General features: G+C 37.4%; 2 protein-coding genes and 1 pseudogene across 4 annotated transcripts in view; 1 reads left to right on the top strand and 2 right to left on the bottom strand.

Annotated features, from left to right (window-relative positions):
* Positions 1-292: 292 nt before the first annotated feature.
* LOC148743388 (uncharacterized) lies at positions 293-3,958 on the top strand (annotated as a pseudogene). The gene is made up of 2 exons (XR_015989135.1): positions 293-661; positions 803-3,958. The product of XR_015989135.1 is annotated as an uncharacterized LOC148743388 (transcript).
* Positions 3,823-5,620, bottom strand: LOC148743387 (uncharacterized). Of its 2 annotated transcripts, none has more exons than XM_088726256.1 (2): positions 5,392-5,620; positions 3,823-5,105 (listed from the first exon to the last, which is right to left on the bottom strand). In XM_088726256.1, exons 1-2 carry the CDS (start codon positions 5,407-5,409, stop codon positions 4,011-4,013), a joined length of 1,113 nt encoding a protein of 370 aa, XP_088582382.1. In that variant the 5' UTR covers positions 5,410-5,620; the 3' UTR covers positions 3,823-4,010. The 2 variants fall into 2 exon arrangements, with proteins under 2 accessions (XP_088582382.1, XP_088582390.1); XM_088726264.1 differs by having other exon boundaries at positions 3,823-5,101.
* A 688-nt stretch (positions 5,621-6,308) lies between these two features.
* Positions 6,309-25,364, bottom strand: part of LOC111322677 (G protein-coupled receptor GRL101) — a 32,969-nt gene continuing 13,913 nt past the window's right edge. Inside the window, exons 8-24 of the mRNA XM_088726241.1 lie at positions 22,919-22,990; positions 22,166-22,237; positions 21,698-21,769; positions 20,942-21,013; positions 20,488-20,559; positions 20,108-20,179; positions 19,611-19,682; positions 15,266-15,337; positions 13,565-13,636; positions 13,053-13,124; positions 12,811-12,882; positions 11,603-12,563; positions 11,144-11,225; positions 10,920-10,976; positions 9,764-10,536; positions 9,591-9,650; positions 6,309-9,119 (exon numbers count right to left, since the gene is read on the bottom strand). Of these exons, the coding sequence (XP_088582367.1) occupies positions 10,469-10,536; positions 10,920-10,976; positions 11,144-11,225; positions 11,603-12,563; positions 12,811-12,882; positions 13,053-13,124; positions 13,565-13,636; positions 15,266-15,337; positions 19,611-19,682; positions 20,108-20,179; positions 20,488-20,534 (1,647 nt within the window). The 5' untranslated portion in view covers positions 20,535-20,559; positions 20,942-21,013; positions 21,698-21,769; positions 22,166-22,237; positions 22,919-22,990 and the 3' untranslated portion in view covers positions 6,309-9,119; positions 9,591-9,650; positions 9,764-10,468. The remainder of the gene's footprint in view (positions 9,120-9,590; positions 9,651-9,763; positions 10,537-10,919; positions 10,977-11,143; positions 11,226-11,602; positions 12,564-12,810; positions 12,883-13,052; positions 13,125-13,564; positions 13,637-15,265; positions 15,338-19,610; positions 19,683-20,107; positions 20,180-20,487; positions 20,560-20,941; positions 21,014-21,697; positions 21,770-22,165; positions 22,238-22,918; positions 22,991-25,364) is intronic.

Below are 25,364 nucleotides of genomic sequence, written 5' to 3'. Positions count from 1 at the left end.
AAAAGCGATAGAACGCATTTTTCCGAGCTCTACAACGTGATAAGGAACAATCGGAAAGCTTAAAAGTCGCTCGCCTTCGGCTTGTGATTTATGAGCTTTCCTCATGACCACCATTTATCGCGTTTTAGAGCACGGAGAAATGTGCGCTATTGCTTAATTATGTCAATAAAAGGTGAGTACATGGAAAACCTTGCAGCATAGTTAGTAGAGGGGACAGGTTAGGAAACCCGGAAAACTTCAAAGGGGTAACTTATTGTTATGGTTTTAGTGTGATCACGTGGTTATGACCGTGCACACGCTTTCAAAATGGCGGCTGTCTTTCGAGAAGCGTGACTTTATCAAGGACAAATTTTAAAGTATTTTATGCTTCAAACGTAGTTTAATCAAGAATTTCTAAGAGATATGTAGTTTGACTATTTATAAATCATCATGCCGGGAGATAACTGTTCGGTTTTTGGTTGTGGAACCTCAAGAAGGACGAAAGGTGTTGGTATCTGGAAACTGCCTGCACCGAAAGACGAGGGCCATCGTAAATGGAGAGATGCTTGGCTCAGCGAGATTACCAAGACAAGAACAGTTGATGCAGTATTCCGAAAAAAGATCCAAAACGATACTATATACACCTGCGAAAAGCACTTTCACCCTCAAGATGTTGAAATATGTAAGTAAAGTTGATTTTGTTTTACGTTCCTTGTGTGTTGCACTATTTCACTTTGAATTGGGCATATTCACTTGTACCCTCATTTATGTTATATTTTTCCAACGTGGAATAACTAAAATGACCTTCTGTCTTTCTCTATAGTTCAATCCGAAAAGATGATCAAGAAAAAACCACGATTTGGAGCGCTGCCATTATTAAACATGCCGAAGCGAAGCCACGAAACGAATAAACCTGTACCTCGACCTGCTCGAAGCGTGGTAACTACAGAAAGCGCGAAACCTGTGAAATCAGCTTTTTATAAAACCTTTGGCGATTTGTGCAAGAGAGTACCAAGTTTAAAGAGCCTCAACGAGTGGAATATTCAGACATCCAAGGATAGACTGGTCATTACAAAGATGAAAGACAACCTTCTTCTCCCAGAAAAGGAACTTATTGTTGACGAAAGCCTGCGGTTCACAATCAAGGTATTTGGGTGCTTTCTTCCAGAAACTCACGATATTTACATCAAGCATCTAAGATCGCTGAATGTCCCAGTCAGTAACATTGTGAAGGAAATGGACAGCTACTCTCTTTGTGCTGGAATAGGAAGCCCTTGTAGTGGAAGTCAGATGTCAAGTATTCCAGTTCACCATGTGATACCTATACAAGTAGACCCTTTAGCAATGGACAATCATCAGATGTTTCCACACGAAGAATATTGGAGATCTAATGAGTGCTTATTGATGTGTAAAGAAACTGAAAGATGCAACCAATGTGAAAGTTATCTTTCTTCATACCAGAAGCAAAAAGAAATCAAGACAAGAAGACTCTCTGTACCTGCAAAGCTCAATGCCCCTGTAAGTAAAACAGCACCAGAGAGATTAAAATTATCTCTTCAACAGCAGCGATTGAAATGTGCAGAGCTGGAGCAAGAACTGAACAGTATGAGGAAAGAAATCTCTAAGTCCAGCATTGAAATAGATCATGCTTTAAGTAATGACTTCACCACAATTCTTGGACAATCCAGTGATAAAATGACACCATTCATGAGATTATTTTGGCAACAGCAGCAAAAAATGTTTTCTAGTAGCCCATCTGGTGTGAGATATCACCCCATGTTGATTCGGTTTTGCCTATCACTTGCTGCCAAGTCTCCATCTTGCTATGAGGAATTGCGCAACAGCAAAGTACTTGTTCTTCCAAGCCAACGCAGACTAAGAGACTACAGAAACTGTATTAAGCCAGAAAGGGGCTTCCAGGAAGAAGTGGTAAAGGAATTAATAAGTATGACTTCATCATATTTTGATGTTCAAAGATACGTAGTACTCATGTTTGATGAGATGAAGGTGATGGCCAACCTGGTTTTCGACAAAGTTTCTGGAGACCTTATTGGATACACAGATCTTGGTGATCCAGATGTTAACTTTGCCACCCTGGAAAAGGTTGACCAGATTGCAACTCATGCTTTGGCCTGCTTGGTACGAGGTGTCTGTACAGAGCTAAAGTTCTGCCTTGCACATTTTTCAACCTCTGGTGTGACAGCTGTGCAGTTGATGCCTCTCTTCTGGGATGCTGTTTTCATATTAGAGACTACCTGCAATTTGTGGGTGATTGCAGCAACATCTGATGGGGCATCTCCTAACAGAAGATTTTATCGCCTGCATGAACCATTGGATGGGGATGCAGGTAAAGATGTGTGTTATCGCACTATTAATTTATTTGCTCCCCATCGGTTTGTGTACTTCTTTTCAGATGCACCTCATCTAATAAAGACAACCAGAAACTGTTTGCACAACTCTGGTTCAGGAAGCTGTAGCAGATATATGTGGAATGATGGCTCCTACATCCTTTGGCATCATATTACAGAGCTGTTCTTTCAAGATGCAGAGAATGGTCTGAAGCTCTTGCCAAAGCTAACATATGACCATGTAAATCTCAATTCTTATTCAGTAATGCGAGTCAACTTGGCTGCCCAAGTCTTAAGTGGCTGCAGTGTTAAAGAATTTTGGGCCACCAGAGGCTAAAGCAATGGCCAATTTGTGCGAAATGATGGATTCTTTTTTTGATTGCCTCAATGTGAGAAGCACTACAGAATCCCAAAGGAAGAGAAAGCCATTCTTGGCTCCATACCGATCAGTTGATGATTTCAGATTCAAATGGCTGGTAGAGTTCCTAGAATACTTAGAGAAGTGGAAGGAAAGCACAGAGAACAGACCCGGGAACTTTACCCAGAATGCAAGAAGCCTCATGTTCCTTTCGTGGCAAACCTACGAAGGTTTAAAAATTACAGTTTACTCTGTAATTGAAGCAACAAAGTTCCTACTGGGAGAGGGAATTGAGTTTGTTCTTACTGAAAGGTTTTGCCAAGATCCAATAGAGGAGTACTTTGGCAACCAGAGAAAACTTGGCAGAAGAAATGACAACCCTGATATCAAGACCTTTGGTTACAATGCCAACACAATTAGAATCCAAAGGGCAGTTGCAGTTCAGAGTGGCAATACCAGAGGAAGAAAGGAAAAGAAAAGAGCATGGGAGCAAGTGACACATGACCCATTACCCAGCAGAAAGATAAAAAGGAAAGAATGAACTCTACAGTATTCAATCAATATTTTATATAAGGTATAAACATCAGGATTATATCACTGGATTGTTTTATTGTTGTTTATTGCAGCATAGTTAGTAGAGGGAACCCCCTCTACTAACCATGATCGCAGAAACAGTAACATATTAGAGTACTTTAAATCACATGACTGATTTCCATTGGTTCACCATCATTCACCAATGCCAGATACAATCAATTTCAAAAAAATTTCAAGTTCAAAAGTCTAGAACACAGAATCTTCTAGCACTATTCCTGTCCAGTGTCTATTTAAAATGAAATAAGGGAAAATTATGTCATTTCCTTGAATGACTTTTATTCTCAGTTGCCATGTTCTGTGCTCTTGAGCCTGAAAAAAATGATTTTGCAAATTGTGAAAACTAAACAAAAATACCAGCACTAGAAAGATCACCTGGATTCTAGTAATCCTGTGAAAATTCATTCTGTTATGTGTTGTTGCATCAGGGCAGGAAAACTTCTTTTTCTTTCATAGGTTAAATTGAAAACTGTCTTATCTTAGGAATAATAATTCAGAAATATAACATAGACAAGATTCTTAAGACACATTACAAAACAGGCATAGTTTTGTTCAAGAATGAAATATTTAATATCAATTTAGAATTGAAATTGTGCTATGAATTACTTGTCATTGGCAATGTGAAAATGTAAGTATCAGAAGTATTTGAAAATAACATTAAATAGTTTTCTTAAATGAAAAACCATTTCTAATCTTTCTAATCTAAACAATGGTGGGGAGTATTTTGTATACTCTCAAGGACCTCTTGGCATGTCCTGTTCTTGGGTACTCCTCTTAATTTCCTTTCTGAGGCCTTTTGCCTTGTTCTGCTTTGTCTTTATCTCATGTTTTTGAATTATGTCTTTAGCAAAAGAGAATGATCGAACCCTTAAATATAAGCCTAAAATGCTATGGAGAACATCCTTTACAACCTTCTTATCTACTTTCAGTTGAGAGTTGTATAATAATAAGTTACAATTAGATAGGATTTCCTCATCATGAAAACATTTATCCACTATTTCAGCTATGTTGATGCTTTGTAATCCAGTATTCGAAGTATTAACTCTAAAATAATGCTCTGTTCTCAAGAAAATTTTCTGAGCATCACCTGAAATAGTCCATAAACCTCCACGATCCAAAGATGCTGTCAAAGTTAGAGAGATTTTTTCAGTTTGGTTGACTGCTTTTCCTGCTTTTAAAAAGGACATGGCTCGCTGGCTCTCAGAAAGTTCACTTTTCTTTGATTTTGCTATTTTGTTGTGCAGATTATCTAAAACATAGCCTCCTAGATATTGCAGACCAGCCAATTCTTTCTCAGGTAAAGATAACTTAACCTGATTTCCCTTTACAGTAGACAGTAACTTTTCTCTACTGAATGACACCATTCTATCAGCAAGCTTAGTGCACAGCAATGTTGCTGCATTTCTTGACAGCCCTGGAAAATACTTGACAGCATGTAAGGGAATTTGTGAGTAGTACTTGCTGTAAAACTTTTCATGATTCCCATTTTTCAGCAATCCATCGTAGGCTTCTTTTAAAACTCCAAGTTCTTTCGAATCTTCTCTAGGCCTTACGAAAGTATATGCCTTTAACTCTTCTCTAATATTTTCTTGATAGACCATGGTATTAGAGAGTTTTAACTTCACTTGTTCAACGATAACTACCAGGTCATCTGTTGTTAGCGATTTGTCTGCAGCTCTGATTGTTTCTCCGACGGAAATTTCCACTGAGTTTTGGACAACTGGTTCCTCGATTAATTCCTTGTGTTTCATTGTCTTATGTCTTTTTAGACCACGCTTGCTTTTGCACTTTTTAGCACAAAGTTCGCAAACAACTTCGATCTTTTCTACCTGAACAAAAACAACAACATCATGGTTAGAGTCAAGTCAGTGCGTTCACCCAAGTTCTGAAATATTGTGGTCATTCTATGAAACTTGCCGCTATCTAACAATTAAATAATGAAATTTACTATTAAAAAAGGCAGTGAATCTAGAAGGGAGAATAAATACCTCATCTGCTACATGATATACTAAAGATATTCGATCACACTCGAAAGCAGCCAAACCCGAAGTTTAAGCGTCTCGAATTGACTCAAACAAGTTCATAGGAACGATAGAATACATGTTCTATACTCACATCATCTACAGCTTCCATAAATTCCTGTTCTATGTCTTCGTCGGCCTCTAAAGCATCAAGGATTGCTTCTCAATCTCCTCCAAATACAAAATTGTTATGGTCGTCCGCCATTTTGTTTGAAATGTGTGCACGGTCAGGGTCACGTGATGGTATGGTTCAACATCAAAACCCAAACAATAGGCCTATCCTTTGAAGTTTTCCGGGTTTCCTAACCAGTCCCCTCTACTAACTATGCTTGCAGAAAAGAATATTCCTGCATTCCATTAGTTCTCTTTTATATATTTTCATGAATATAATAAGCTTGACACTTTTCATGCTGTTTTGGTTGCAGGAGTTGAAGTGAGACACTTGCTATATCTCTAAATATCTCAGTATTCAAAACAAATATTACTTCAAACAGCCAAGATGTAACTTACTTTTCCTACCGTTTTTACTTTCATTATGAAAGCGTTAAGAGTAATTCATACATATGATGCACGATCCTTGCAGTAGATAGCGCTATTTAAGCAATAACGAAAATCAGACCTGAAAAAAATCAGGCCTTTACTGGATTCGAACCACTGACCTCTGCGATACTAGTGCAGCGCTCTACCAATTGAGCTAATAAGCCAACTGGGAGCAGGCCGTTAAGTTGATTCGTAATAAACCCGTGAAAGTGATAAATCAGATACAATGAAATATATGAAATATATGAAGTTCATACCGCAGTTCAAAATATATGAACTTCATATATTTCATTGTATCTGATTTATCACTTTCACGGGTTTATTACGAATCAACTCAACGGCCTGCTCCCAGTTGGCTTGTTAGCTCAATTGGTAGAGCGCTGCACTAGTATCGCAGAGGTCAGTGGTTCGAATCCCGTACAGGCCTGATTTTTTTCAGGTCTGATTTTCGCTATTGCTTAAATAGCGCTATCTACTGCGAGGATCGTGCATCATATGTATCTAATACCGCAGTTCAAAATATATGAACTTCATATATTTCATTGTATCTGAAGAGTAATTCAGTTTTAATTCAATATCAAAATTATTACAACCATATTTTGTATAACTTTATATTTAACAATTATTCGCCGATGGCGAGGTGAATTTCGTCGAATAATCCCAGAGACGAAGTCGAGGTGATTATTCCACAATATTCACCAAACCTGAGGCGAATAATTGTTTTAGTATAATTTCAGAGCTGAACAACAGAGAAATTTCTAAAATCATAACATTTTAGTAACATCTATTAACATTTTATTTTAACATTTAATATAAACCGTGTGGAGCGGTTTATATAGCGTCATATAAGGAACCGCTCTACCAATCAAATTGCTGGAAACTCTTTGCTCAGCTCTGAAATTAAAAATATATATAGCCGCTGTTTATTTACTACACATATTATTATAGATCTTTTAATACGTATACTGATTCAATAACTGATAACAATGTGGTCGTTAGTTCCTACAATATTTCAGTTGGCAAAGAAGAATAAGGTAGAAATAATTAGCGATATAGCTAATATAACGAAGTAACTTAATAATTTTTTCCATGTAATTTTTCAGATTTTAATTGTTTTGGTCTAAATGATTTTTCTGTCCCATTTACGACTATCACTTCACTTGTTTATAAAGGTTAGTTTGTACTCATTTGCAAGTCTTGGTTAAGAGATACTAAATAGTATTAAAGAATTGAAATTTGATGTAATTTTAAATCAACGTAATTTGAAGACATGAATAATCAGTATTAATGATACATGAAGTGTTTTTGTGTCACTTTACAAGACAAAGACAACAAGGGGAAAGGATAAAAGTATCATTTATGTTGTAGTAAAATGTTGTGGGAAAACAAAGACTCTTTTCGAAGTTTTTTCCCTCATAATAGTACCAATTATTTGAAAAAGAAAGGACGATAGAAGCCCTGAAAATGATATTTAAAATACCAAAGCACGATCTCGAAAACTGTTGAGAAGTCTCGGGTTGGCTTGTCAAACACTGATCCTACTCTCGATTAAGAGACAACATTATGGAACTCTACGGAATGCAAATACCTAAGAACAGACGTCTGGCGATAAATTTCCATCGGAATCCCCCTTTACAGATGCTTCAATCAAAAATGAAAAAATTGTTTAGACATTTTACTAGAGTTGTCAGTGTTGGAGAAGTTGTACAAATAGCCCCCTCATCTATTCGATCCCAGCTCCTGCTTCCCCCCCCCCCCCCACGCTCCCCCCTGCGTGACAAACAATCCTGGAATTCGGCTTTGGTTGTATTTAATCGCTTCATTTCCCATTATTATTTCTTAAAAAGATAATGATAAAAGTATGAAAAAGAAACATCGACAGCAAACCGTACATAGTTAGTTCATTTCAACACCTTTTTATCAGGATCTCATTCAGAGACATTATCTTTTGAAAAATCCCTCATGGAAGTCAATAGAGATCCAACTGTCTGAGGAATAAAATTATGTACGATGGGAATTTTAATAACATACTCCCATTGAATTTACGTAGAAAACTCATTTATTCTTAGCCTACATGTTGCTAAAAATCATCATCAAAATTCGAAAAAAAAAAAACTATTTCGAAAACCAATTGAAAAACTTACTATGTTCGACTAGAGTTTTACGACTGTTAGCACAAATCTACATTTTGCAATCAGATTTAGGTTGATAATAATCGATAGTCATCTTGTTCAAGTGTTTACAAAATTGCGTACTACAACTAGGGAAGAATATGAGATGCTACAAACGTGTACGTAAACTAAGTGTAGGATATCAAATTACCTTTTAACTGCCGTTACTGATGAATAAGGCCCCGTCCACACGATGACGATTGTAAACGCAAACGCTAGTAAACGCATACTTTTATCTCCGTCCACACGAAAACGATCATCGTTTACGTAGCGTTTTCACCCGTCCACACGAAAACGCTCGTAAACGCATTAAACGATGTTTGAGCCTACAATCTGCTTCAGCGCCTTGTTATCAAGTGTTAGCGTCCATGTTGTAAAGTCACCACGTGCGTTTGTTGTGATCGAGAGAGAAGAAAAATGTCGACCTGGTCTGGTCCAGAATCTTCTCTCTTTGCGCTCACGTCTGCATCTAAGTCGTTTTACTCGAGTGAAAGTGCTTGTAGTAGTGGATAACAATACTGAGAAGTTTAGTCTTCTTCTTTTGTAGTTTTCCTGTATATCGATTATTGCATGATTCAATTGAATGCTCGCAATTATAATTGAAATAAGCGCAAGCAGGACCCAGCTCAACAGTCGTGTGTACGCCACGTTGGAAACGCACTCGATAAAAGAGACTGGCGTTGACAACTGACGTTAGCGTTTTCACAGCATTTACGAAAATATACGTTTACGGCCGTCCACACGAAGACGCATAAACGGCGTTTTCAAATTTATCCACTTTGGAGAGTGTTTTCGAATTTATGCGTTTACGGTGAGCGTTTTCATCGTCTTCGTGTGGACGGAAGGCCTAAACGCATAAAAAAAGTTTGCGTTTACTAGCGTTTGCGTTTACAATCGTCTTCGTGTGGACGGGGTCTAAGTGCCCCACACAAAATCCTAGTATTAATCCTTTAACAAGTGACGACAATAATAAAGATCTTGGAAGAGCTTGGAATGTAAAGATAAAACCGGCGTAGGCTTGATATCCTTTTATCGACCAATGATTACTGCCTTGTATCATGTTAGAATTCGTTTTCTTCAACACAGCCCTCTTCACTTCCCTGGTCTTCTTCTAAAAGGTTCAAAGGGAAAGTGTATTAACGGGTACTATGGTTAAACAAACAGGAAATACTGGACAACCCTTACAATTTTATTCAAATCAGGTTATATATATCTTATCAACCAAGCGCGAGGGCCGTTCTGGGAGAATATCGGCCCGAGGTCTTGACAGTACGGACCGAGCGTAGCGAGCTCCATACAAAAAAGACCGAGGGCCGATACTCTTCCAGTACGGTCCCGAGCAAGCTTGGTTAATAAGAGATTTATTATACGACTGAAGTTCAAAGGGACAGAGGTACGGTATCATTCGGGACCATTCGGGACAGTGCCCGGTCCAATACTGAGAGAATATTGACCGGCAATAGAGCATTTTAATTGGTTGATTTTAGTTATTGGCCCTCTGACCGCCCGAGTCGTGTAATAAAGAATATTTTAGCCCTATACTTAAGAGTGCGAAGAACAAGAATAAAAAGTTAAGAAGTACCTAACTCATTAGGAAGCAATCCTAAGGCCTCCATTTCCAGCAATTCAGCTCCTTGCTGATCTAAGCACAGAGAGGAATAACTGATTGAATGAGTGAGCTAACGTAAGGATATAAGGTTACTAAAAAGTAAATTGCAATGATAGTAATCATTGTTAAAAAATGTTATTGATAACCTTTCTCGTGAAATTGTTCATTGATCCCGATCTGATTCGCACTATGCTTCTCATTTTGATCTGTGAATAGAAACAAGCGAGTAGTATCCATTCGCCACTAAACGCAAAGCCACTCCTTTTAAGAATGAATAACATATTACTCAAGTCGATAAAGTGGAAACTAAGTGGATAGTCACAAGAGAAGGTTAATGGATTCTAGGTCAATGAAATAGATAGCACACCAAAGCAATTTTTGTCTTGTAACTTCATACATCATACTTCTACCACTGAATTTCTGTTTAAGTATTTCTCAGTCCACAAGAGAAATTTGTGCTTTTTCAGCGCAAATTGAAATCGAGTTTTTAGCTGAAAGAACCCCAGCCAATATCTTCTTATAAATATAATAATAATATATAAATTTATTTATCCTCGGCAGTGTTTATAGCACACTAGTGCTAGTGGGGCTAAGCAAATAACTGAAACAATTATTTCAAATTGAACATAACATTAAGAATCCCAACTGGCCGGGGGCAAACTAGTTAGCTATTTTCAAGCAGGACCAAGGATTTGAACTCGGATCCCGTGAAACAAATTCAGGTAGTGGTCAGAGCGGGACTCAAACCCGGGATCGGTGGATTGCGAGTCTGACACGCTGACCACTCCACCACGCTGCTTCCTTTTCCACCCTGCCTCTTCGCTTAGGACAATTATTATACAAACGTAAGGTTAAGCATTTTGCTCGAGATGCGTTAATCCAAGAGGCTTCATTTCTATCGCTTCCACTGTTTTTTTATCTGAGAAAAAAAAGTAGAAAACTAATTAAAGGAGTGCTAAACGATTCAAAGAAGGGATAGGATAATAATTATTACTACCATTTGCTGATGAAGAAACTAACGAACATTTAGATGGAAAGACTATTGGTTGGATGGATATTTGCTGTGTTCTGTATCAATTTCTTGCTTTTCCCACAATTTTTTGTGAAGTAGAGGCCGACCTTGGCTATAGATTCGAAGGGAATAGTACATATCAACTAAAGTTACCGTTCAGCCTTTCCCCTGGTATTTCTGTTCTGGATCATTTTTCTCGCTCCCTAGTCAAAACTTGAGTGAAGTTAACAAGATACGAATGTTTGACTAGGAGATGCAGAGGTGCAAAGATCTCATCAAAACACTTTTACCTTCTCCATTGGAAAGTTGCTCGTTATCCTCGATTCCTTGTGGATTCTGTTGATCTTCTAATCAAACAATGCATGAGTAAACTCTGGATTAATAATTACAATGTCATATCTATATGAAAACTGACATTGGTTACAAACAGCAAATTTCACGAACGAAGACAGTTTCTGGTTCTATTCTATCGGATGTTTTGAGAGAAGGAATGGGAGAAAAAGAACATAGTTACCCTCATGTTCTCCATTGCAGTGAAATGCGCTGCGTAAGAAGCTTCTCAGTTTTGCTACTTTGACTCCCAAATAATCTTGCGCCTGGAAAGGAACATTGAAACAGAAATTCATTAATCACACCATGATTATTTTTTTACGTAATTCCATCATGATACCTGACTCCTTCCCTGACCTCTCCATACTTTTTCCACTTTTAGTAACAGGCAGCCACCAGAATTTTTTTAACGGCTACTCTTCCCACATTGGGTGCTGGTTAAATTCCCTGACAGTTGAATAATTCTGGTTTAAACGGATAGATAAAAAGAGGGAATCTAAAAGTAGCTTGCGTAGGAGTAAATTTGTTCTAAGGCTTGAAACCTGATTTCTTGACCCGGAGTTCAGCGTGCTAACCAGTGACCATAAGGTCTTCCCTCAAGCTATTTGAATGTCAAAGATGGTAAAGAGATCTTGTCCCTAACCTTCGGTGTTGCTAACGTGTACAGAATCGGGTTTATTGCTGAATTGACAGGTAGTGCAAACACAGCAATCCACACGGCCAGATCTCCTGGCGGTTTGTAATTCTTCTCCAAAACCGACCTCATACCAATCACGATGATTGGCATCCAGCAGAGACAATCAGTGAAGATGATAAAGAACACTCTTTTGGCTAGGCCTGACTCTCTCTCGGTGTTGGCTGATTGGTTTTTGACCCTCACTCTGCTTATGAAAATAGCGAGGTATGCAATTGTAATGAACATGAAGAGGAATAAATTGAGGCCAACAAAAACAGAAACAGAGTACTCCCAGCCTTCCGTTTTTTCAGGAGAGAGCTGCAAGGGAAGGCAAACAACACTTTTTCCGTAGTAGCTGTGATACGCTTCCAAATCTTGGAAGTATTTCAGGCCAAACATTGGAAAGAATGCCAGAAGAAAGCCGACGAGCCATATAATGGCGCAAAAAATGTGTGTCATGTTACGAGAAAGTGCACCACCTCTGAAGGGGAACACAATGTTCTTGAGTCGGTCTGCAGATATCAAAGCCATCAGCATCAGAGAGACTTCACTGGATAGTAAAGAGGTAGCGCCAGTTATCTGGCAACCCAAGCCAGACCTCCACTTGAAGTTATGTAAGTAATACTCTCCTCTCCACAACAGATCTTTAACACCAAGTGTGATTAAGTATGCTCCCATCAAACCATCGGAGACTGCCAAATGCAATAACATGATTGACTGTACCGTGTTTGTATCTTTAAAAATGGAACGCCATGTGATGACAAACACAGACCCAACCAGGGAAAGGCAGCCGACTACCCAGATGCTCTTCCTTGGGGTTGAGCTCTTAAACATGCTCTCACAGTTAGCGAAGTCGTCGTTGTGAATGAAAGAACAGTCAGCGTCCTCCTTGTGCATATGACAACACATCAGATTTGTGTCCAAACTCCTGCAATCGTAAAATAAGACATCGTCCAGTGAAATAAGGTATTTCAAATTACTATATGTACTAACTATAACAGAGATTCGTAAATGTCCCCTCATCGATATAAGAAACTTCCCATAATGAATGCCACGTCTTCCATTCTCGTTGGGAAGCTATTGCAAACATTAAATTAACATTTTTCTCAGACATCCTCTATTTACAATTTATTCTTTAAATTTTAGATCGTAGTATAAATATAATAAAATCGTACACTCGCAGTATATCCTTCTGCACTTCAAAAAATCCATAAGGAAGCTCTCTAAACTTGTTGTAATGCATGTACCTGGAATGGAAAATTTGTGAATAGAAATATAGCTCTGATATCATTAGATTGTGGCAATCAAAACATTTAAGGTGTGTTTTGCAATACGTGTTTTAACTATTTGAACTATTCAGGGTCAAACAGTGCTTTTCATAACTTGTAAAATCATTTCGATCCAAGAAAACACTTACATCGTTCTCAACCGTTGATTTTCTCTAAAGGTGTCGATGGTAACTTGTTTCAGTTCGTTGTTAAAGATTTCTCTGTCAAAAGGAAAGCTCAACAATTTAAAATAAAAACCGCACCTATTTTATGTTGCTGAAACCATTCTGTTACCATTGCTTCGACTACTGGCATCGAGATAAACAGCCAGTCTCCGCAAGAGTTTAATCAGCAAAAGCCATATGTCTTTATTGAAAAGTATTGCACGAAACTTAGCGGCATCTTTTACGATATTCGGAATAGAATTTTCTTCTATCTAGGTTCCTCTGTAACATTCACAAAACGGGAGGCAACCGTTTTAAGATTTAGCGCCCCTGCTATAATCCCCTCGCGCCCTGCTGTAATCACCTCGCCCCAGGCTCACTGAATATTGTTGGATAATCCTTTTAACTTCGTCTCAAGGAATATTCAACAATATTCACTTCGTCTTCGGCGAATTACTGTTAAATATCATTCCGATGAAGGTAAATAGTCCACTTACATAATCAAAAGCTCTTCTAGGCCTTTAAAAATTCCTTCTGGCAAATTTTCGAACTTGTTGTCTGAGAGGTAACTAGAAAAATGATAGAGGATGACGTGAAAGTAGGACTATGTCAATACATAAGTGGGACATTTTTAAGTTGATTTTTATAGGCACGATAAAGTATGAAAAGAAAGACCGCGATGTAATTCGTTTCTCTTTTTCAGTGTAATTACAAGATCGTAGTAGCAGCAAGTATGATAAAAATTGTAAGAAATAGACAACTTTTTTGAGAGACATGTTTCGGCATGCTTATGCCTTCTTCAATCAATGAGTAACTGAACGTGAGTAATTATATAACAGACAAGTAGATGAATAAAATCTTTACAATATGATGTAATACAAAAGCGGGTACTAATTACAACGTGACACCAAACATCAAAGGTGTGAACTAAAACGCTAGAAAAGTGTCATAATACTGTAATTGTTTGTTACGTTCAGGTTTGATCTTATTTATATAAAAAGCTTCTTTGAGTTCTAAATCAATTGAGTTGTTAGCAGAATCCAGAATACTAAAGCAAGAAAGGGAGTATTTGTTCTTACAAGAAGAAGATGTGTTGAAATGCTTAAAAATATGCGAGTTTTATCGCTTTCCGTGTGCTCCTTTATCCTATTAGAGTAGTGGCGACTAGTTTCGCCAATATAACGGGAATTACATCCCGCACAAGAAAATTGATAAACTTCCATGGATTTTAGAGCATCAGAAGTACAATCTTTAACACTGAACATGTTTTTAATTTTAAAAGAAGTTAAAACTAGTTTTCAACTAGTCGCCACTTCTTCTTTAAAATTAAAAACATGTTCAGTGTTAAAGATCGTACTCCTGATGCTCTAAAATCCATGGTAGTTTATCAATTTTCTTGTGCCGGATGTAATTCCCGTTATATTGGCGAAACTAGTCGCCACTACTCTAATAGGATAAAGGAGCACACGGAAAGCGATAAAACTCGCATATATATTTTAAGCATTTCAACACATCTCCTTCTTGTAAGAACAAATACTCCCTTTCTTGCTTTAGTATTCTGGATTCTGCTAACAACTCAATTAATTTAGAACTCAAAGAAGCTTTTTATATAAATAAGATCAAACCTGAACTTAACAAACAATTACAGTATTATGACACTTTTCTAGCGTTTTAGTTCACACCTTTGATGTTTGGTGTCACGTTGTAATTAGTACCCGCTTTTGCATTACATCATACTGTAAATATTTTATTCATCTACTTGTCCGTTATATAATTACTCACGTTCTGTTACTCACTGATTGAAGAAAGCATAAGCATGCCGAAACATGTCTCTCGAAAAAGTTGTCTATTTCTTACAGTAATTACAAGAATTTTTTATGCCTTTTTTCAGAAGGGCAGTTATCATGCGTTTACCATCCAAACCAGCCAAAACACATCCCAGCAGCAGTTAGAATGCCTACGACACAGGTAAAAACTGGAAATCCATTAAGAAATGAGGAAGTGACATCTGAGTAATTTAAATTTTGTTAAAAAAAAGAGGAGGTAATCGCCGGGTGTAGGTGTTTTCCGTACACAAAAGTGTTTATTAACAAATTTGGCGGTCAGATTAAGTTTTATAATCAGTATAGTAGTACATTTTCAAATCAGATTTCCAGAGAAAAGACAAAATGAAAAAACAGTATCCTTGTTTTACTTACAGGTCATGCAGCTTCGCCAATCCCCAAAATTGAACCGGGTGAAGTTTCTTTAACTTATTCTTCTCCATTTTTCTGTTAAATTAAAAACAGAAACTTTTTCATGGTCGATTTTCATTTCAATTGGAAAATCGAATTTGCATCAATCATCATGTCTGGTCATTTCATTTTAAATTCAAGTTTCGATTTACCACGAATGACCAAGAAGTAATTTCTCCTTACAATATCAATACAACATCAAACACATTAGTAATGACAATAAAGAAATAAGTCACTTTAGAGATCATCAGTTGATCCAATACCAAACTCTCACAACTGACATCATAATAGTTGTTAGGCAGACAGAAAGGAGAATTATTAATGAGATCTTGAGAGGGGAAGGGTTCAACTTACATGGAGAGGTTTTTTTTTTGTTTTGATAGGTTTCCTAGTTAGTTTTCCATGTAACATTAGATAAACTCGACTTTGAGATTATGTATGAGAAACGATTACTAATCTTAGCGCATCAGGCCTATTATCATCTCTTACCATGTCCTATGAACCGTCTCTTTGAAAAGTATGTAAGTAGTTACGACCTCAGGAGGAAAATGACATTTAAGTTACCTAGACCTAAGACCGATATGGTCAAGAAATCATGCTCATACAAGTCAATTACTCGGTGGAACGATCTGGAAAATCAAATGAGATCAATTCAAGACGTTGACGCTTTTAAAAAGTCACTCAAGTGTATTTTTAAGCCACGTATATTATAATGATGTACTATGTAGAATTTTTATTGTTGAAAATATGTAGAAATCTTACATTAGTCTTCTTATAATTAGTTAGGAATTTAGTTTTATTGTTTGTACACGACCACATCAGCGTTTGCTGAAGCTTTTTATTGTGTTTAAATAAATGCTGTTGTTGTTGTTGTTGTTGTTGTACTTTGCGTTTACCTTAACTGAAGTTGACAGAACTGTCGAAATATGTTGTCTCTTTTCTCAAAATTATAAGCTATAAGTTTTAGAAAGCGTGTCTCCTAAACTCAGGGTCAAAGTAACCTCAAAAATAGACAGTCAACGACTACATGTGTCTACTTGTAAGAAATTTGGAATGTTTCTTTTTTTTAGAGGAGAGTCTGGTGATATGCCTCTCTGTCGCAAATTTTAACATTTGCGTTTCACAAGATCGAGTAGTGTCCAGGATTGCATGCGGAAGGGGGCCGTGCTATTAAATCATATGTATCACTAAGTGTCCTCATGTATAATAGTTCACCATAACACATAATTCTCTCGTATACGAAGCAATATGAAATTGAGAAATTAGTCTGTCACATATGAAATATTTGTTAAACAACACTTGCATGCAATCCCGGATATAAATGACAAGATCAGGAGATGGACAATCCCGTCAGGTGTTGTAAAGAAATAAAATTAATGTCCTACAATCTTGAACATTTCAAGTGAAAAATTAACTCCTTCCCCCCAGTTTAGCAATGGGTAAATGGCGCGTTTTAGTATTCACGCAAATGCATCATTGCATCGGGAGGAGGGAAGGTGCTATTTCCCTTGTTTTATTCCATCCGAGATAGGCCGACTCTAGGACCTTAAGTCGTCTAAAGTCGCTTAAAGCCGTATTAAGTTGCCTGGAGCCAACTCAATTGGAGGTAAGGTAAAAGTGGTTAAGCGAGCGAGGAAACTGATCGCGTGTGGAAGGAAAATAGACGCGCGAAGCATGAGACCAGCTTATAATTGGAAAGGAATTGTGGGAGAATCGAAATGGAGGAGACAAATAAATATTGTCATCTTTATATTGCCCTTTGCCGTGCACTCGTTTGTGATCCATTATTCTCTGGAATTTTTTTAAGTAATAATTAACTTCTACACTGGTAACTGCCATCAGATGCAAAAATAACAATTATTTAACTTTGTTTTAATAATGTTTTTTATAAAGTGAATGTATAGAACTGGAACATGCTCAGTTTTACTGTATAAAAACACAAGACTTAATATCACAAGAACTTTGAAATAATTTTTGCTGTTCTGTCCACAATCATTCTTTGATTTTCTGCCTTTAATAAAAACTTATTTTAGGTCATTTAGTAGAATATCTGCAATAGGTGTCCTATTCTTGATTTTCCTCAAGAAACTCTGTGCGGCATTATTAAAGCAGGTATTATTTCTCATGCCATCTTAATTTGTGTTAACTAGGGTGCGACACATCGGTTTGGTTTTTAACAAGGACAACAGTGTTGTTATCTTGCAATTACTACAATTGACTGATCATTTCTTCATCTGAAGTTTTTGTTGGAGGTGTTTGTTGCATACCGCACAACAGGCTGTTTTTTCTTTTTATGTCTACACCAATGCATAGGCCTGTAAGGATGTTTTCCTTCAGTTCTGGGTTATCAATATTGATGTTGTTACAGGGTTGTAGCTAGAATTTTCTATAGAAGGAAAAATATTTTGTAATAGGCGGCAGGCACCAGAAGCCGCTTCCATCGGCACGTTACCGCGCTGTAACGTGCGATAATTGTATAACATAACTTCGTAACCAGCGACTACGTGTAATCAGGCATGTATTTACACAAAGCGAAGCAAAGCGTCGAAATGTACCAAATGCTTATCTTTCTGAAAAACGAGCCTTATGGTTAAGAAAAAGGCACTGATGAAAGGAGCAGATTCTTTGGTACGTGTGCACAGTTCTGTGTTCAGTTCGACAACACAATATTTAAGAAAGTATGCAGGCAAGGCGAGTTGACTGTCTGGATAGTCGGTATTCACTGTATGTACTCGCTACTTGTCTTGTCTCTTAGTATATTTGATACTCCATTATCCATAATTTGTAGCTACGCTATGTAAAACAGATGAAACAGGAACTGACTTTCTGAGCATGTTCTTGTCTTTACTTCTTAATATTCTGTAATGCAATGACTCGATAACTTTTCTTGGTGATATCCTGCAGGGGCAGATCTAGGATATTTTGATTGGGGGGTCCAAACTTTGGTTCAGAAAGGACTGTTGAACTCTTTTGAGGCAAAGTACTTCTCTCCCCACACCCTCTCCCACCAGTCACGCTTCCACGTTATAAATCCTTGGCTGCTTATCGTTTACTTGGATTCATTTTAAAAAATCATCCCGTTAAAAAGTAATATACGATCCTGTCGATGTAAGAATCTCAGTCTCAAAGTTGTAAGCGTCATCAGGTCTGATGGGGGGGGGGTCCGGACCTCCCGGACCCTCCCCCTGGATCCGCCACTGTCCTGGATGGCTCTCTATATCTAACCCTGTGCTTTACTCGTGAACGTAGCTGAAAATATCTATTTCTTTGTATACATCTAAGTGTTATGAACTGATTTACTATACTAACTTCATTTGCATATCCATTATTACTACATGTATCAGCTTCAGAACCAGGCACAGCTCTCGGGGATGTTTTTACATTAAATTTCTATATCAATCGTCCCATTACCGGGATTATTTGTCTCCCGAAGAAGCTTTATTTTCCTATTGCTAAGATTATTTGTCTCCGGAAAGAGGTTTTTTTTCCCCTTTCTCTGACTGTTTGTGTCCCGGAGGAGGTTTCTTGTCCCACTGCTGGAATTATTGTCTCCCGAAGGAGGTTTTCTGTCCTACTGGGATTGTTTGTCTCCGAAATAAGGTACTTTGTCCCATTGTTTGAGTTATTTGTCTCTCGAAGGAGCTTTTCTGTCCAATTGCTGGGCTTATTTGTCTCCTGAAGGAGATTTGTTTTCCTCCAGGAATTATTTAAATCTTTAAAACGTTTACGAAACACCAAACACTGGACTTGGCGCCACTGAGTTGCGTATGAAGCCATTCCACAATGGTCGTGAAACAATCACTTTCATTTATTGTTCATTCTTCTGGAAACTTTTCCATACAGATCTTAAAAATATTCTTTGAAAGACATGCCTGGTTCTACTTACATAGAACATAGAGCGTACAAGCATGGCACAAAGCATACACAAACGTGACGCAAACATAGAAACCAAAGGACGCGACTTATCTTCGACGTTTCAGTCGATAGTAAGTCGAAAACTGACGAAGAATCACATAGCTGCCGATGACTGATCGACGATTACCGATTTGGCAGGACGACCTGGCCGACTGTTGTCAATCGCCATCACCAACTATTTCAGATTAGTTCTTAGCTGATCAATATATTTTCGTCTTTGAACATCTGGTAATTTTTTCAAGTATTTTATAAATACTTTCAAATATTTACAATAGTTTTCTCTCCTAAAGTTGCAAATAAATAATCGTCTGTCAATTATTAATCAATTGACGAATGGTCGATCCATCAAATCAAACGCCTAATCAGTAAAAACCTCATCACAATGACTACTCACAATGTCCTAAGTTTGGTTAGGTTAGCAAATATCATTGGCGGTAAGTCTTCGATTTGATTGCTGGATAAAAGCCTGTGAGATTACAAAATTTAGCGGGTTACTGATAAAGAATAAACCCGTAGTTTTGGTTTCAACGGAAAACAAACTATCCACGGATATTAATGGTGGAACAGAGAATTAACTCTGAAGCGTAAATTAAAGTGCTAAGAGAAACCCATGAAAAACCCACTGGGCGTTAGCCCTAGTAAAGGGTATCAGGGAACCGCACGAGGTAAAAGGTCGGACAGATCGAGAAAGTCGGGGTCGATTAAGGGGGTGAATCGCGGCGAAGAGAAAGTAAGGGTACATATATAAATGTTGTCCTGCCGAAAGTTTTGTCCCTTACAGTGTTGTCAGCTTCATTAGGATGCAAAAGATTCCGTCTGCCAGTTGCAAGGAAAATGAGTTAAATGTTTTAGACACATATTAAAACCACAGATATAAGTTTTGTTCCTTACAGTTTTGTGAGCTTCGTTAGCTTGCTAAAGATTCCTTCTGGCAGTTTCTCCACTTTGTTATTAGAGAGATCCCTGAAAGTTACAAAGAAAATGAGTTAGAAGTTTCAGAACCATCTTCAATCCACAGATATAAAGCCCATAAAAAAAATAATAACAGAATAAGGAAAACAATAAAAAAAATATCTAAAATCGTAGTGGATTTTGTTGTAGCCAACCCACACCTCTCCTCGATCTCTACATAAACGAGCCGCATAGGATCCTAAGTTATTTCCTAATACATCATGGAACATAACTCGATGGAAGTATTTTATTTTTGGAAACTCGTAATAAGTTAAATGTAAATACTGTCTATTGCATTTGCTTGAAGTAACAGAACCTACAGTTCATCCAAGTTAACCAAATCCATGAAAATGTCCTTGGGTAGCATTCGGATCGCGTTGTCCTGCAGCCGTCTGAGTGGAGTTGTAAAAATTTGAGTTCAGATACCCAATGCTCACCGAAATCTTAATCCTGTTAATGCTGAGTGGGAACGAGCTTTTCTTCCTTATTTAGATCAAGGTATACAGCACTGCTGAAATTAATTTTTTTACATCTGCGCTCGGCATTAACTTTCACCTTACTAGGTCTGCTCATTCAGTAAAATATCAAGTGTGATTACAGTTCAGAAAACAAACTAACACGAAAATGTTTGATAGTCTCTTACACCTCTATTTTGGTATGTTGATACTTTGCACACTAATTCAAAAATAATCAATTAAGGTCTCACGGAAACGGCATAGACTTTTAATTCTAATTGTAGTTTTGCTCGTGGAAAGCTTGGTTTTCTTAACTCACAGTTTTGTTAAATTCCACAAGCCATCAAACAATCCCTTTGGTAATTTTTCCAGATTGTTGATGTGAAGACGTCTGCATAAGAAGAGGAGTTCAAGAAGTGTCGTCATGATAAAAAATTTAGCAAACAATATCAAATAAAAATTAGGAAATTTGCAACCCTGGATTTCAATTATAACATAAATCACGTAAAGCGCGCGCTCTAATTGGTCAACTCAGTGTCTACTATTTGCTCATGTGGTACGCTGCTGACGTGAGCAAATGTTTCCAAGTAAGTTAATGTTTCGCAAGAAATTGTTTTTCATGTTATAAAACAAATGGTAAACACCACAGCGTACACAATGGAGTTATGGATGCACGCGGGAAGTTGCTAAGCATAAGAGAAACTTAAGAGTCGCGCAAGGCGATGGTGGAGAGCGACTCTAGCTTCTTGTGGTGGGGTGTGGTGTCTACCATTTGTTAATTAATGAACAACTATTTAACAGATTTCGACCAATCCGCCTCTGAAGCTCAGTTTCAACATTACTAACTTCATCAAGGCTGTTACTTTAAGATGTCTCTTTTTTAAATATCAAGACATGCATTAAAAATCATGCTACCAGCTCCTATATTTTACTTCGGCTCGTAACCAGTCCTTGTGCCACCAAATATTGAAGGGTTGTATAATCTACCCCTAAAATATCTTTATCGCTGTCCTTAAAATGTGTAGTATATTGCATGCGCTTATTTGGTTGGTAAAGAAACACACACTTCACTTACAACTGCTGAAGCTTTACTAACTGAGTCAATAGAGTATGATGCAACTCCTTGATTCTGTTATTGTCCAGAGATCTAGAAGAGTTAGAGAGTATGCAAAACAGTTCCATGAGGAAGTGTAATAAATCTGTTCACGTTTCTCTGTGCGGCTGAATTAAAAGGCAAAATTCGAAAGAGAAACCAGGAGAAAATGGAGTGGGCAAAGACAACCCTCATAGGGGCAAAATTTTGATTAATGGAACCCCAAACGTGCTTCAAATAGGAGTTATTACTCTTATCTGCTCGGAACTGTCAATCTGTAAACCATATTATCCTCTCTTACTTCCTTTAAGGTTGACGACAGTCGGCTGTAATTTAAATATACTTTCGCTAATTAATGAAAACGAATATCAGCATAGGGTGGGTAAATGTTAGCAAAACCGATATAGTCTTTAGAAATAGAATTCATTGATTATTTAATTGAAAACTTACAGGTAGGTCAACTCGGTGTTGTTGTTGAAGACTCCCTTCGGTAGTTCTTCTATCTGATTGTTGTCTAGATATCTACGAGTATGTACAGGTCTGTGAGTTGAACGTCTTACGTAGCTGTTGTTGTTCCTTTCAGTGGTTGTGAATTGAAGGTTTTATTCATGTAATATAAGCGTCAAATGACATTGTTTGACTGGTTGAGCTCACCACATGTCAATGAATAATCTGAAAAGACAATTCATAGTTGATAACCAACCATGGATGTCTTTTCTTCTGTCCTTGTAGTTGAATATTTTTTACTTGCGTTGCCCTGGAAAACTCCTGGTACACTCGATTTATTTTGAAATTGGTATTTATGGTATTACAAAACTAGTCTCAAGCCGGACTTAACCTTAAACAAAACGATAGAGACAGCAAAGGACAATGTAAGTGCTGCGGATTAGAAACTGGACAATCGCCGATGGATTCATGATTCCTTTAACTGATTACTTGAAAGAGACCTAATTTCACATTCTAAAACACATACATACGTTACAGAATTTTGACTACAAATTCATTGCTGGTATGCGGTATGCGGTATTGCCGATTCTCTGAAATGATTTAAAAGGCCTTTTCAAGTACAACTTAATGAATAACCAGATTCTGTACTCATGGTGGATGAGTGTTGATATCATAGTTGCGCATTATCGTTAAGGATCAACTGGTTATTGGTTAAGACTTTTAACAGCGATAAATATTCAAAGGTTCTTCACTTACAGCTCGTGTAGCTTGACTAAAAGATTAAATAAATCACCAGGCAACTTCTTGATTTTGTTATTTTTTAACAACCTATAAAAGTTTAGAAAACGTTTCTGAGGGTGACAAGATAAAACATAAAGAACTGTTTCTGAAAGTTTTCAAATTTTGATAATCTAGGAAAATAGAGGGCTTTCTCAACCACTAACAAATATCTGTTGTGTTTAAGGCAAGGATCTTTGCTAACAACGATTAAAACAAGGTAATTTTCCTTTTATCGACTGAGTTAATAATGCAAATTGACCACGGTAAGTTTCAAAGCTGACGTTTCGAGCGTTAGCCCTTCGTCAGAGCAATGGAGGAATTGTGGGTTGCGTGTGCCCACACGCAAAAATGGAGCTACGCTATTGGTGGGAACATGGTAACAAGAAAAAAAAAATTATTTGAATGAAAAACGTTCTTGATGCCGTGGGGATTAACAGTGACGATTTGAAAAATAAACTCTATTCAGAGTTTTGCAGCTTTTCGAACTACATAAATGTAAGGAAAGGCCGCAGACTGCGATATGCCCCTTAGAATGATAAGTCAGATTGAATTGTCTAGCGACTGGTTTTAATGCATCCTTGTTATTCCTTTCTACTGTCGCGGAGGTGTTCTCGTCTTCCTGTTTCAGCAATGAATATCTTTTTGCAATAAGTGTAAATTATGCAATAGATGACATTGGCGGAGGTGCACGTGAAGTGATCAATAACCTTAATTGATCGTGTGGGACCCGATATTTTCAAACTTTATGAATGAAAGGACAAGATTTGCATCGTGAGCGAGTGCATTTGAAAGTTGCGGGCTGGTCATTAGTTTGTAGTGAACTTCTGACCAAAAAGTTGCCTATGTTTTTTAAGCCTTTGAATGAAATAAGTGGAGGTTGCTAAAAGATAGTACCAGTCTCTGAATCGTTTTGAAGTAATTTAAAGTTTTTAAGAATAATGGATTTAACTGCGTGGTTGTTAATGTGAAATGTGAGAGTGAATAGAATGCGGTGAGTATTTTCATTCTGTGACGTTTGTAGTGCTGACTGTCGAAAAATTCGTTGGGCGCGGTGGTGACCCACTTGATCGACAGAAACAGGTTCCTTAACAGTATATCTGAGCATATCCACATGGAATTTGTGCACTGCAAATGCTGTATTATTATTATTATTATTATTATTATTATTACTATTATTATTATTATTATTATTATTAATAGTGCCTGGATCAAAACAATGTTTGAAAGCTAGGAGAACTTTGCCATCGAGAATGACAGAATAAATAGAGAGATGTAATATCCATAATCAACTGAAGTTTGTCTTCGCCAAGAAAATTAAAGCCGAAAAATTTCTGGTGCGTGTTGGCTTTCTTTAAAACCTGACGGTAAAGTTTTGACGATAGGAGCCATAATTTTGTCTAAATAGCTGGAAACAGGTTTGGTGGGACAACTGCAGGCCAAGACAACGAGTCGACCTGGGTTGTTAGGTTTGTCAATTTTTGGTCAAAAGTAACTCAAGCGTTCTAGGAGGGTTGATGGCGAGACTATTTGCAATAGCCGGCAATTGTAAAACAATGAATAATTGAATCTCCACGCAACTTGTTGTTGTTAAACAGTCTTTGAGTATTTAAGAATTAATAACGATATCGATACTGATAATAATAGTATTGAATATGTTTATGTACAATAGACTTGTTAAATACCTACAAGTTAGACAAGGAGAAATTCCTCCATTTGGCGAAATTCGTCGCATAAATCAAGAAAATCAGCGAAAAAAAGACCTGATGTTACCACACAACACAGGCCTCTGGGAGTGCGGTACACTCCCAGATTTCCGCGCGGTGCGCATTTTTTTATTTTCGAGATGGATTTCGTCGGAAAGGAGGGATTACAGGAGGTAAATCCTTCATTCACTTTTTGTATCACACCCTACGAAAATGACTATTATTTCCTGATCTTAAGAGCTACTGACCGTAATCGAGAATCCGCCGACAGTTGCAAAATTTCGTAATTCGTTTTATTTTTTCTAAAGGACCCTTTTAATGAACCTTTTTCGAAAATTATATCAAAAAGTTCTATCGCGCTTTTTTTCTCCGAAGAATCGAAAAGTTCAAAATACGCCTAAATGGCCGTTGTCCCCCCCCCCCCCCCCCATAAAGAAATGAAAAGTTATGCAACTTTGGAAACTTCGTACGCTACAACGCGATGCAATCCCACTTTTAAATTTGTGTACTAACAGATGGTCCTTTTATCTTTTACGTTTAAGTCTGAATAGTAACCCGTTGAAATAAAGTACTTCGCGTCTCTTTCGCGGAGGTAAAATAAAGTTCAACTTCAATGGCCTATGAACAGGTCTGCCATTTATACATAGAAATCGTAATGTACATCATCGTAAAGCTTTATCCTTGTATTTTAATTCCTCCAATTCTCTATTTTGGCCCGC

Source organism: Stylophora pistillata, chromosome 1, assembly GCF_964205215.1.
Source record: "Stylophora pistillata chromosome 1, jaStyPist1.2, whole genome shotgun sequence".
Taxonomy (NCBI): Eukaryota; Metazoa; Cnidaria; class Anthozoa; order Scleractinia; family Pocilloporidae; genus Stylophora; species Stylophora pistillata.
This window is presented reverse-complemented; position numbering and strand designations above follow the sequence as displayed.